Genomic DNA, 13,182 nt, shown 5'->3' with positions numbered 1-13,182 from the left:
GGAAGATCATCTTGGGAAAGAGTAGAGAGCCTGAAAAAAATGGAGATGAGTTTTAGGTCACACCCACAATTAAGAAGTAAGATTTGGATGGTGTTCCAGCAAAGTATCATGAAAACCCAGAAAGGAAAGAGTATGTAGGACTAATAATAGCAATAATTCTAATAACTAGTATTTATATGATGCTCAGAGGTTTGTGCAGCACTGTACATATATTAGCAGTCAACAATGTCAAACTCCATCTCTTGGCAAAGATGCTGGGGCCATTTGCCATTTCCTTCTCCAGCTCATTTGACAGATGAGGAAACTGAGGCAAACAGGATTAAGTGACTTGTCCAGGGTCACATAGTCTGGTCTAAGGCCAGATTTGAACTTGGAAGATGAGTCAACAGGCGATTTGTAAAGGCTGGAGGAGTGAGAAGAGAGCAGGCAGAGGCTGGCTGCCCTTGCTTCCATCTATACACATCTTTTAAAAATCAAAGTTGGGCAGTGAAGGCCCCGTGCGTCTACAGTGGTCTCTCCAGATAATTCCTGTTCTTCCTCTTTGCTGGGGTTCTTCCACATTTGAGTCTTCTGTATTCCATTCTTGTCAGCATTCTACTTCTCTTGGGTTGACTTCCCATAGAATAGGGGAGGAGAACCTGCAACCTTCTAAATCCTTAAGTGCCGCCTTTTGACAGAAACCAAACTTTACAGAACATAACTGCCAGGCCTAGAAGCCTAAGGGCTACCCGAGTCTTACCTTACCTATCGCAGGTCTTCGGCTGGCCAAACTGGATAAACGTATGAGAGAAGAGACTTTCCAGAGTCGAACAAGGGTTAGGCTTTATTCAGGGTCTTGGTTACATGTGCAGGGGGAATTCTTCCTCAGGAGAGAGAAATCTCCCAAGGAGGCAAAGATCTTACAGTAAGAGAATGGAAGTGGAAGTGGAAGTGGGGAGATGGGAGAATGGAAGAGGGGGAGAGAGGGGAGAGGGAAGAAGGGCCTTCTGTCCTCAAAGGGCCCCTCAGCACTAAGAGTGCCTTCAGGCTTTCCTGACCCTACTTAAGCTCTCCTGCCGCATAATTTGCACCTGAATACTGTGCCTGTTAGACAACAATAGGTGTGCTCATACCCCGGGCCAATCTCGAGGGCGGGGATGCTCTCTCCCAGCACTTTTCCCACGGGAAGAGGTGGAAATGCACGAGATAGCCTGGGTCTCACACCTCAATTCCCTGCTGTTCCCTGGGGGGCCTCATGAGAACTCTAAGGTTCAGAAGTCCTCACCTTTACCCGCCCAAGACTGTCCACATGGAACTGAGCTTACACCCCCAACACATAATTAGGATTCAAGTAGTACTTAAGGATCTAGAAGGTCACATGTGGTCTCAAGTTCCCCATTTCTACCCTAGAAGATTTTAATCCTTGGGAATTATGCCCAGACAACTCCCTTTTGTGGTAATTATTTTCAAAAGCCTTGGGAGGTTCTATCATATCTTGGGTGCCCATCCCAGGAAGAAAACACCTCTTTGTTTTTGTCAGGAAGTTGACAAATTGTTCTCTTGTGGTCTGTCACTCATCAGGGTGTCACCAGCCTACCTGACTGTTATTGTCCCCTGACCTTTCCTGGATAATCATCATCCAACAAAGTTTGCCAGTCTAATGCCTGGGAGGACAAGTGGCTCAGAGTATATAATTTCTCCCACTCCTTCTCTTGACATCCTTTTTCTACCCTTCAAGCTCTTCCTCCCTCTCCCCTTCCTTCCTGTCCAGTCTCTTCTGTTTGGGGTTTGGTTTTTAGAAGCATTTGGCCCTTATAACCTAGGATAACCCAACTAGTCAGATAACTTGGCTTCCTTGAAGTCTCAACTGCAAGAACTCTTTCCCAATCCCTCTTAATACTAGCCCCTTCCAGCAGCACGTTATTTCCAATTTATCTAGTCTGTATCTTGTTGGCATATGGTCTCCTTCATTAGACTAGGAGGTCCTTGAGAGCAGGGATTGTCTTTTTTCTTTCTTTGTAGCCCCAGGGCTTAGCTCATGCCCAGCACTAAGAGGAGAGGATACACTTATTGACTTGTTGATTTGACTTAGTCTTTAACTTTGCTGTAGAAACATCAAAGAAAAATAAAAGCTTTCTGTGTACTTTAGCTAGGTGGTGCAGTGGATAGAGCGCCAGGCCTGGGGTTCAGAAGACCTGAGTTCAAATCCAGTCTCAGACGCTTGGTAGCTGTGTGACCTTGGACATTTAACCCTGTTTGCCTCAGTTTCTTAATCTCTTTAAAAAAATAACTAGAAAAGGAAATGTCAAACCACTCTAGTATCTTTACCAAGAAAACTCCAAATTGGGTTACCAAGAGGCTGATCCTGTGAAAATAACTGAATCACAAGTCAGCATACCATGTCTGAGCCTCAAGCAAATCTGCTTCTCATGGGTGGAGGGAGTTTCACATACTTGAAATGACTGTAGATGGTGTAATTGTGCACTGGATGGGTGTGACAGAAGTAAATCTGTCTTGTGTCCCCACAAAAAGACACCAAACAGTGAACAGTGGAAACAACGTGCGTGCAAAAGGTTGGAAGTACATGGGGGCCAGAGGAATGGAATCCCAATGAGGGTTCTGGGCAACCAGAGTTATGACTAGCAAGGGAAGAATGGACCTTTGCTACAGTGGGTTGACATCTGATGTTGGGAGTGGGGGATGCGGTGAAGCGAGATTGTTGCTTCCTCCCCAGAGGGTGTGTTTTTGTTGCCCCACCCTATGGTAAACCTCCCCTGAACCTCTCCTAGAAAACTCTGGGGAAACCGGCTTTTCCTTTGAGAATAAGTACTTGTGTTCTGAAATCCAGGCATGCTGTACCTAAGGAAACCAGAAATTCCTGTGATAAAGAGCATGTGGGATATTGGCCCCAATGTTATACAAGCTGACAGGTGGATCTCACCCCTAATCCCACAAAACTAATGTAACTTTAGACTGAGTTAAGAGAAATATAGCTTTCAGGATGAGGGAAGAAAGCTGTCTTGCTGGTTTCTACCCTGGGCAGAAATACCTGAAGAGTACTGTCTAATTTAGGGGCTGTATTTGGACAGAACAGGGTCAGAGAAGGGCAGCCAAGATGGTGAGAAGACTGAAAGCCAGGTGTGTGGTAGGAGGCTCGGTGGAAGAAACCGAGAATGTTTACCCCGGGAGAAGAAAGGGCTGGGGGATGGTGGGGAGAGAACGGAGATCATAGGATCACAGGACTATAGTTCTAATAGTCTGGAACCTTTAGTTATTGATTAAGAACCTGAGACTCAGAGAGCTGGAGACTTGCCCATTGGGGTGGGTAAGTGACTGATCTGGGAACTTGATGTCTGATCATCTGACTCCAAACCCATATGCTTTCAGATATCTAACGGGAACTGGAAGAACAGTTTAAAGAACAGTAGCAATATTATAGATAATATCATTAGTAACAATTATTATTTATAAAATTATAGAGAAAGACAATCAACTTTGAAAGACTCAGGAACTCTAATCCACACAATGACCCCCCATGATTCCAAAAGGCTCAGGCTGAAGCATGTGGTCCACACTGAATATAGAGCTGATGGGTGGAAGCCTTTTTTCCTTCCTTCCTTCCTTGATTTCTCCTCTCTCTTCTTTTCTATTTTCCTTTCTTCCTCTTTTTTTTCCTTTCTCTTTCCTTGCTTTCTCTTCCTCCTTTTCTCTTTCCCTCCTCTCCTTTCTCTCTCTCTCTCTCTCTCTCTCTCTCTCTCTCTCTCTCTCTCTCTCTCTCTCTCTCTTTTAGAAATGGTTAATGTAGGGATTTATTTTACATGACTACATATTTGTAATATTTTTCTTGCCTTCTCAATGAGTATGGAAGGTGGGGGGTAGAGAATTTGTATTGGAAAATAAAATTAAAATTAATTTAAAAAGCACAACAAACCACACATATCTAAAGGGCCATCACAGGACAGAGGAAGCCTTGATCCAAAAGAACAGAAGTAGAGGCAATGGGAGAAAGTTATAGGGAGCTAATTTTAAGTTCTGGCTTTATTTTTTTATGAATTTTTATTGCTACCTTTTAACGTTACTTTAATTTCCCCCTAATTTCAAGTTAATAGAGCTTGAAAGGACCCTTGGACCATAGAATATGAGAACTGGGAAGGACCACAGGGCACAGAACACCAGGTTCAAGAGTGCCTTTAGAACCTCAGATCTGACAGGGCCCTTAGGACATAGGATGTCAGAGCTGGGAGGGCCCTTAGAACTCAGGATGTCAGAACTAGGAGGGCCCTTAGGACACAGAATGTCAGAACTGGGGCACAGGATGTTGGATTTGAAATTACCAGATCATTTATCCAGCCTCCTCATTTTACAGATGCGGAAACCAAGACCCAGAGAGAAGTGAGTTGCCCAAGGCCACACATAAGTTCAGGGCACACATTCCTCCCCCAAGCCTAAGGTTTTCTCTTACTGGGCCTGCCATCCTTCTCTCTTGTATCCCAGGAAATAATGCGACGACCGAAGAAAAGATTGGCATTGATCTTCCTGGCCTTAGCTGTTGGGGTCTTCCTTTTCCTCTTCCATGACCGTTCCTTGGAGTTCTCCTATAAGACCCGTTGGCAAGACTTGGGGACCTCTGAGCTCCAGCCCCAAATGGTTCTGGAGCTCCAGCAACAGCAAAGGGTCCCAGAGCCCCAACACCCAACCCCGTCTGAACATCGTCTGGTACCCTGCTTTGCCAATGCCTCTGTGGCCAACATGTCTGGCTTCTCAGCCCAGCCCAAGCACATCCAAAACTTCCTCCTTTACAAACATTGCCGGGATTTCCCGATCCTTCAGAATGCCCCCCCAAATAAGTGTATAGGGTCCCCCGGGGGGTTGGGCCCCGTCTTCCTCTTCCTAGCCATCAAGTCATCCCCTAAGAACTATGAGAGGCGTGATATCATTCGACGGACATGGGGGCAGGAGCGAGAGGTCAAGGGGGCCACCATTCGCCGGCTCTTCTTAGTGGGCACTGAGTCTAATGTCCTAGAAGCTCGAAAAGTGAACCGACTCCTGGCCATGGAGGCCCAGACCCATGGAGATATTCTCCAGTGGAATTTCCATGATACTTTCTTCAATCTGACCCTGAAGCAGGTTAGTGGCAGACCCTGGGGTGGGAGATGACAAGTACCTCACTCCTTTCCAACCTTGAATTCCACCACCTGGACATGCTATGCTTTTAGTTGAAAACCTGGACCAGCCTATGGCCTGAGGTCTCTTTCTCCATCTCCTCCCTGATACCCCCAATTAGTATTGGTTTTCTCTATTGATAATAGCAATCTCTTCTTCTTGACAGTGTGGTGAAGGAGGGGGAGAACCCTGGGCCACAATCCTGAATCTACTTGTCTCCAATTTGCTATGTGACCTTGAGCAAGTCATGGTCTCTTTGGTCTTTGATATCCTCTCTGAAATGAGAGTATTGGACTAAAGCATGGTTTCTCACATTAGCTGTCACTGAGCCCTAGTGACTAGAGTGAGTCTTGATGCTAGCAAGACCTTTTTAAAATGCCAAACAGCAAATTCACAGAATCATAAGGTTGTAGGATGTCAAAGCCAAGAGGGACCATTGAGCCTAGGGTGTCAGAACTTGAAAGATCTTAGGATGTAAGCTATTAGAGTTGGGGGTGCAGGACATCAGTTGGGAAGGACCTCAGAACATCAGAATTTCATTTCAAAGGCCACGTTCTTCAAGAGATCTCCCCCCATCACTTTGTATTTATTTTGAATTTATCCTATATTTGCCCATCTGTGAACATCTTTACCTTGTTCCCCCCTCCCCCCCAGGGGAATGTAAGGTCCTTTAGGGTAGGTACTCTTAGTTTTGTCTTTTATCTCCAATGACAGGCACAGCACCTGGCTTGAAAAAAGTTTTTAATCTATTGTCTTCTCATTTCTGACATTCTATGTTCAATTAGAGACCATTTGATAATAATAACTCATAATTCAATAATAACTCATAATTAAACCTTGGGTGAGAATTTTTATGCCCATTTTATAGACTTAAAAACTGAGGCTCTGAGAAGTTAAGTGATTTACCCTAGCTAGTTAGCATCTGTGGAATAATCTGAACCCAGGTTTTCTACCTCCAGATCGAATGTCTATTATACCTTGCTGTAGATGAGAAAATGAAGTATACGGAGGGGAAATGGCTCAAAAATAGTTATTACAATTTTCAGTATCAAGCTCAGGTTAATTTCTGTATTTCTCCAGCATTCATCTCATGATCCTAGGGGGATCATGCTCCCAGCTTCTCATCCTCTAGATGAGCATAGATGGTCCCATCAGGGTATTTCAAGCACCAAGATGTTCTGATTCCAAATGAGTTGGGGAAATACTAGGCTAGATGATCTCAAAGGTCCCTCTGAGCTTTGGAATCCTCAGATTGCTAGATAGGGTTCTGTTAGTCCTCTCCAGACCTCAGTTTCCCTACTGGTAAAATGGAGAGAAAATCCTTCCCCTGCCTCACTCAGAAGTCTGGTGTTAGGGACCAAGGAGGTTAGGGATGGAAAGATGCCTCATGGACCATGGAGAGCCTCTGAGACTGTAGCCAAGTGAGTATCAAGCCCACAGAAGGGCTCAGCATTCTACCTCTTCCTCTATTCCTATGGCAGGTGCTGTTTATGGAGTGGTTTGCTGCCCAGTGCCCTGATGTTTCCTTCATCTTCAATGGTGATGACGATATCTTTGCCCACACGGACAACATGGTGGTGTATCTGCAGGGTAATAAGGCAGACAAGCACCTGTTTGTAGGCTATGTCATCAGAAATGTGGGACCCATCCGGCTGCCATGGAGCAAGTACTTTGTGTCAGAGCTGGTGATGAAGGAAGATAGGTACCCCCCCTATTGTGGAGGAGGAGGGATCCTGATGTCTCGATTTACAACAAGAGCCATCTGGCGGGCTTCTCACATGATACCTCTTTTCCCTATTGATGATGTCTATCTGGGCATGTGCCTAGAGCGTGAAAGGTTGGCACCAGCTTGGCATATGGGAATTAAGGTGGTTGGTGTCAATGCACCATCACCTCGCATAGGGTCCTTTGACCCCTGCTTCTACCAAGACTTGCTCCTGGTCCATCGTTTCTTGCCTTATGAGATGCTACTAATGTGGGATGCCCTCAAGAATCCAGGTCTGAAATGTAGCAAGTCAGTATTATATACCCAAAGGAACTGAGGGCTGGTCCAGAAGACCAGAGGGTCAGACTGATTGAGAGATCCCTGAAGAGAATAACCCAGCACATGATACTCAGAAGAACAAAAACCAGGACAAATAACTTCAAAGCCAACTATGAGACCTTAATGAAATGACTTCCCCAGACCAAAACCTCAGCTTTTTACTTTGGACCAAACACTACCTACCTCACAGGGTTGTTGTGAGGAACATGCTTTATAAGCTATAGAAAGGTGGGTTTTCATTGGAGGAAAAGAGGGAACATTGAATCTCTGTAGTACCCTCAACTAGAATGACCTTGGGTGAGTCCCTTCCCTATACCCTACCTCGGTTTCCTCAGTTGGCAAAATGGGCAGAAGAGTTCCTATCTTGCCTTGTGAGAATGAGATGAGATGAGAGATGGGACCAGGGCACAGGGTCACAGTTTGACGGAGGACAGTAGAAGCTAAGATTATGAGCTTGAAGGAGGGAAGTGGGTTTTCTCCATGCTTTGCCCCCTAAAAGGAAGGAAGGAGGAAAACAAACATTTATCTACCATAAATTAACAGGGCCTGGAGTAAACCCAGGTTCTCTCATTCACAATCCAGGATTCCTTCCACTATCCCATGATGAGGCAATCTCTCCCTTCTCAAAGCTTGTTTTCCAGTCTGCAAAATGGGTGAGTTTGGACTAGATGTGCTATTGAGGCTTTTCTAGGTTCAAACCCTGTGATCCTCTGTTGTCCATCATGTTCCCTAGCTCTTCCTTGGGGTATCATGCAGAACCCTAACCTGTCCCTAGAGAAGGGAGGAGCCCCTTTCTAACCAAGAATCCTCATTTCCAAGGAATCACACAGTCTCTAATGGTCATCTGCTGGCCTGAGGTAAAGGGAGGCCAAGATCTGTAGCCACACAGCATGGCCAAACACGTAGGAGACAGCCTAGGATGGTGGGTAAAGCCATAGCTACCAGAGTTGGAAGACCTGGGGTAAAATCCTGCTGCTGAGGCTTATTATTGCGTGACATTGGGCAAATGACTTAACTTCCCTGAGCCTAGAAATTCCCCTCATTTGTGAAATGAGCCAGTGGTCCTCACCAGCTCTAAATCAGTGATCTCTCCACTATAAAGCCAGAGCACTGACCTTCATTGTCCTGGCAGGAAGCATCCCAGATTGGAGCTGAGGAGGGGGAGGTGTCAGGATTTTCCCAGAGGGATTTGGTGTTTTCAGCTTTCAGAGGTGGAAATGATCTCAGATGCCCATCTACTCAGGCAAAAGACATGTATAAGGTCCTGCCATTCTCTAGGCACTGTGCTAAGCATGGGGGATACAAAAAGAGTCAAAAGACAGCCCCTGCTCTTGTCAAGGAGTTTACAATCTAATCTATTACAAACTCCTTACTGTAGAGATAAATCAGGGCCAGATTGAGGGAACTGTGTCCTGGAATCAGGAGGACCTGAACTCAAATTTGGCCTCAGACACTTAACTGGGCAAGTTGCTTCACCCTGTGTGCCTCAGTTTCCTCATCTGTAAAATGAGCTGGAGAAGGAAATGGCAACCACTCCAGTATCTCTGCCAAATGGGGTCAAGGAGAGTCAGATAGGAATGAAATGACTCAGCAGCAGCAATAGTTAGACCCCAGGACTCAAATTCAAGTCCAGGGCACTTTCCACTGAATCCCTCTAACTTCTTGGGACTTGGGTGCTGGGAGGGAGTAGAACAATGTCAGGGCCTTGATTACTCCACATTTCCCCCAATAAAAAATTGTTGAAAGCCCTGCACCTATGATTCTCCCCATCTGTGATCTCTGAGTGTGACCCCAGCCCCATTTCCAAGAGAAGCTATCGAAGATGCACTGAGTTGGATTAATAATTGGAATCCCAACTTTCCGGCCCCTCCAGGTTTCTGGGTTTCCCTTCCCACCTTTCTGTGCCTGGTGTCCACCCCTTCCTCACTCTAGGTTGAATGGAGAGTTGACACTGAGGGGGAGGGAGCATGGCAATGTGGAGAAGGCAGGCAGACAAAAAGGAAACCAACATTTAGTGAGCACCTACTATGCGCCTGTCACTAGTGCTAAGCACTTTACAAATATCTCCTTTGATCCTCATAACAACCCTGGGTGGAAGTACTGTTATTATTCCCATTTTACAGTTGAAGAAACTGAGGCAGCCAGAGACATTAAATGTGACTTGCTTGGGGTCATATAAGTGCATGAATTTGAACTTGGGTCTTCCTGACTGGCCCTATACCTCTATCCACTTTGCCACCTAAGAGCTGGTAGGCGATGGATTTCTGGGCCATGGAGGCCTTAGTCAAGTGTGAAGTCCACCAAGGCAGCTGAATATACGGGAAAAAACAATTTAGCTTAGAGACTAGTCTTGTGATGCTGAGTTCCCTCTTCTTCCTGAAACACACTTTCCTCACCCATAAAACAAGTGTCTTGGACTAGACGGTCTCCACCCATTCACGATCCCAATGTTATCACTTCTTTGCAGTCACCTTATATCCATGTGGAGGGGAATGACTTTTCCACAATCTCCACCCCAGGGTGATTAGAAGAAAACCATTTTAAAGACTCTTCTTCTTGGACTCCAGAGGCTAGCAGCCAAGGTCTCCAGCCCATGCCCCAACACATCACAGACAAAGATTACCCTTTGCCAGTTTCTTAGGTTATTTTTCCCCCAGAGCAAATACAGAGGACACAGAGAGGACATTTGAAGTCACAACATTGGAGCTCAGGGTCAGTGGAGGTAATGGCCTTGCCTGGTTTTCCCCTAGAAATTATAGATTCTTTCTAGTTGGGGCTCCGATTGCTCCAGGAAAACCTGGGGACCTCTGGTCGCCACAGGCTTGAACCCAAACCCTGAGGAACTGAGTTTAGGGTTGTGGCACCACACAGCCCAGGCTAGACTCCAGCCTCTCTGTTCCCTTGATTTTCTTAGGAGTACTTGGAGAAGTCCATGGACCTCTCTGGGCCTCAGTTTCCCTTTCTGGGGAAACTAATGGGGGCAGAAAGCCATCAGATCTTGTTTGGTGCAGCCATTGTTACAACAGTGTTTGGCTGGGCTGGGGGCTCTTCGCCAGCGTTGGGCCCTCTGGGTGCCAGAGGGGAGCTCCAGTCCACTCGCACCTGCAGTCAGACTGGGCTTCAGCTTCAGTCCTAAGTCCAAGTTCTCATCTGGTGCTGTTCCCTGGAAGGGTCTGGTCTGCAGCCACTGAAGTATTTCTCCTGAGGGAGGGATGGGGAGAGGGCACCAGACAAGACCAGTCCCAAGGAAGTCAGCAAGATATATCAACTGCAAAGTCCCCCAGGCCTCCCCCCACTTCAGTACACAGGTCCCTTTACTCAGGCTCATCAATATGGACATAGAAGCACATGAATACCTTGGATACCTATTGGCTGTGTGACCATAGGCAAATTGTTTAACCTCTCTGAAATTCAGTATGAAGTACAGTACAGTGTGATACAGTAGGAAAGAACATTGGTCCTAGATTCAACACCTGCCCTCAAAATGCTATATTATCAATAGCAATATTATTATTTTTATTAATTTAATTTAGTTAATAATATTAATTATTAATATAGATAATTATTATCAATAATGATGATAGCATTTACTTAACCCTTTAAGATTTATAAAGCACATGACAAATATCTCATTTGATCCTCACAACAAGGAGGGGAGGTAGATGTTGCTATTATTCCCATCTTACAGATGGGGAAACTGAGATAGAGGCTAAGTGACTTGTCCTGGGCCACATAGCTACTAAGGGTCTGAGGTCACATTTGCGCTCTGATCTTCCTGACTCCTCTCTACCACCCTCACTCTGTTCGAAGGAGCCAATAAAACATTTACTACCTTCTTTACAGAGATACCCTGAGCTTCAAATGAGATGAGAAGCCCTTCAAGGCTCGACGTCAAGAATTATTAGACTTCCCCTCCTCCCCACTTCCTGCTGGTCTCCTGTCTCTCTCTTCAATCAGTCTCACTAGTAGTAGCCCTGGGATGGCGGCTTGGCTTCCTCCCCATCCCCTATTCCTCCAAGAGAACACACACACACACACACGCATGCATATGCATGCATACACACGCATATGCACACATGCACACACATGCACACACATACACTACCTTTTGCCATTTTCTTGAGGGTGTGGGGGAGGAGGGGTTACCAGGGATAATTGTAAGGAATGGTGCTGAGATTTGAAGGCACAATACTGGGAGTCAGGGATAACAGGGAGACCCTCCTTGCTTGGTTTCCTGGAAGGAGCACTGGATTTGGGGTCCAAAGACCTGGATTTGAATCTCAGACCTGCCACAACCTGTGTAATCTTGGGCAAATCGATTCACTTTGGTGGTGGAAGGGTCTCAGTTTCCTCCTCTTTAAAATAAAAGTGTTAGTGGAAATCAATGTCAAAAACTAAAAATAAATAAACATAAAAAAAAAAGGTGTTAGACTAGATTGGGCATTCTTAATTTGGGGTTCACAGACCTGGCTAGATTCCAGGACAGTTAGTGGTCTTGGATGGGGGAAAATTGTATTTTTATTTTCATTAATCTGTAACTGAAATTTGGCATTCCCTTCAATGAAAATTTAAGCACGAGTCTGAGAAGGGGTAGGGTCCCTAGGCTTTGATAGACTGTCAGATGGGTCTGGGGCACAAAAAAGGGCTAAGAAACCCTGAGCTAGATGATCCCTTCCAATTCTAAATCTATGGTCCTGTGAGGAGCAGTTTGGGAGGTGAACCCAGATCATGGGAGTCCAAATCAGACCTTTCCATTATCCCATAGTACTTACCTCCTGTCCTCTGGTCTGGTGACCTAGTAAAGAACTGCAGACTGACAGATGGAGAAACAGACACAGAGCGAAACAGCTATGTATATAGACAGGAGACACATTCATCAATAACTTAGATGCACATACTACCTAAGAGAAACAGGCCCTGTGGGACAAGGGACAGAGGACGCTCAGTTTCCCACCCTCCTGTCCCAAGGACTTACGGTCACCGCTGGTGGCCTGTTTTCCCTCAGGGAGGGCCCAGCGGGGGCCACCACAGACCTGGACAAGGGCTCGGATGAAGTTGTGGGCACAGAGTTTCTGGGGTTCCTCCCTGGAGCATGCGCAGGCTGGTAGGAGCAGGAGTAAGAGCAGGGCCAGCAGGCGGGACATGGCGTGGACACAGGGTCAGAAGAGGGTGATGGAGCATCCCTCCTCAAATGAGAGCTCCCTGCTCTTATAGTTCTCACCCACTGCCTCCCCCCACCCACCCCTGCAGCTGCAGAATCCCTGGGGGCAGTTCTGGGAGATCTGATTGGACTCAATGGCCAGGAAGGAGGAACAGGGGCACCTTAGGGGTCAAGGCCAGTGTAGCTGTAGGGCTAGAGAGGCCCAAGAGAAGGGAGCTAGGGAATAAGGCAGGGAGATTCTGGAGGAGAGACCAGAAGCCCACAGGGCGTGCAAGGCCGGAGCAAAGGGAATCGAACCGAACAGGGGATACCCACCCTTGGCAAGAGGTGGAAGAGAGCCCAGAGGCTGGCCGATCTGGCCCTTATCTGTCCCCGTAGAGTGCTCATCCAGTCTCTGCCTGAGGATCTCAAGGGATGAGGAACACTTCCCCCACCCCAACCTGCTTAAGGCCCACTCCATTTTTGTTTGTAATTCTAAACATTCAAAAGTCTGAGGTCTTTTTTGTTTGTTTGTTTCTGCAGAGGACAAATCTAAATCTATCACTGCAATTTCTACTCCCCCTTCCCCCGCTCTTGGTTCAGCTCCCTGGTATCAAGCAGAACATGTCAGACCCCACTTCTGTCTGTCCTGCAACAAGCATTTATTAAGCATTTACTGTTTGCTGGGTCCTGTGCTATATCCTGGGGATACAAATATAAACAGAAAGGAAATTCCTGTCTTCAAGGGGCTTATGTTCTAGAGGCAACTGGGTGACATAGTCGAGAGAGCACTGGGCCTGGAGTCCGGAAGAACTGGGCTCAAATCTGGCTTAGGACATTTACTAGTTGTCTCCCA

The 13,182-nt window shown here is 46.3% G+C and overlaps 2 protein-coding genes across 3 annotated transcripts in view; one reads left to right on the top strand and one right to left on the bottom strand.

The window, feature by feature from the left end:
* Nucleotides 1-10,125, top strand: part of B3GNT3 (UDP-GlcNAc:betaGal beta-1,3-N-acetylglucosaminyltransferase 3) — a 32,285-nt gene extending 22,160 nt beyond the window's left edge. Inside the window, exons 2-3 of one of the 2 annotated variants that reach the window (XM_072601688.1) lie at nt 4,346-5,106; nt 6,624-10,125. In XM_072601688.1, coding sequence (XP_072457789.1) covers nt 4,480-5,106; nt 6,624-7,184 — 1,188 coding nt within the window. In that variant the 5' untranslated portion in view covers nt 4,346-4,479 and the 3' untranslated portion in view covers nt 7,185-10,125. The remainder of the gene's footprint in view (nt 1-4,345; nt 5,107-6,623) is intronic. The other variant, XM_072601689.1, reaches the window with a different exon arrangement.
* On the bottom strand, nt 9,806-12,567 carry INSL3 (insulin like 3). The gene is made up of 2 exons (XM_072601690.1): nt 12,162-12,567; nt 9,806-10,387 (listed from the first exon to the last, which is right to left on the bottom strand). Exons 1-2 carry the CDS (start codon nt 12,328-12,330, stop codon nt 10,158-10,160), a joined length of 399 nt encoding a protein of 132 aa, XP_072457791.1. The 5' UTR covers nt 12,331-12,567; the 3' UTR covers nt 9,806-10,157.
* Between the last annotated feature and the right edge of the window lie 615 nt (nt 12,568-13,182).

The sequence above is a fragment of the Notamacropus eugenii genome, chromosome 4 (assembly GCF_028372415.1).
Source record: "Notamacropus eugenii isolate mMacEug1 chromosome 4, mMacEug1.pri_v2, whole genome shotgun sequence".
In the NCBI taxonomy this organism is placed as follows: Eukaryota; Metazoa; Chordata; class Mammalia; order Diprotodontia; family Macropodidae; genus Notamacropus; species Notamacropus eugenii.
This window is presented reverse-complemented; position numbering and strand designations above follow the sequence as displayed.

Coding starts and splice junctions, on each gene's coding strand:
- INSL3 (XM_072601690.1), bottom strand. CDS start 12,330: ATGTCCCGCCTGCTGGCCCTGCTCTTACTCCTGCTCCTACCAGCCTGC. Junction 10,388..12,161: donor ACAGGCCACCAGCGGTGACC/GTAAGTCCTTGG, acceptor TCCCTCCCTCAG/GAGAAATACTTCAGTGGCTG.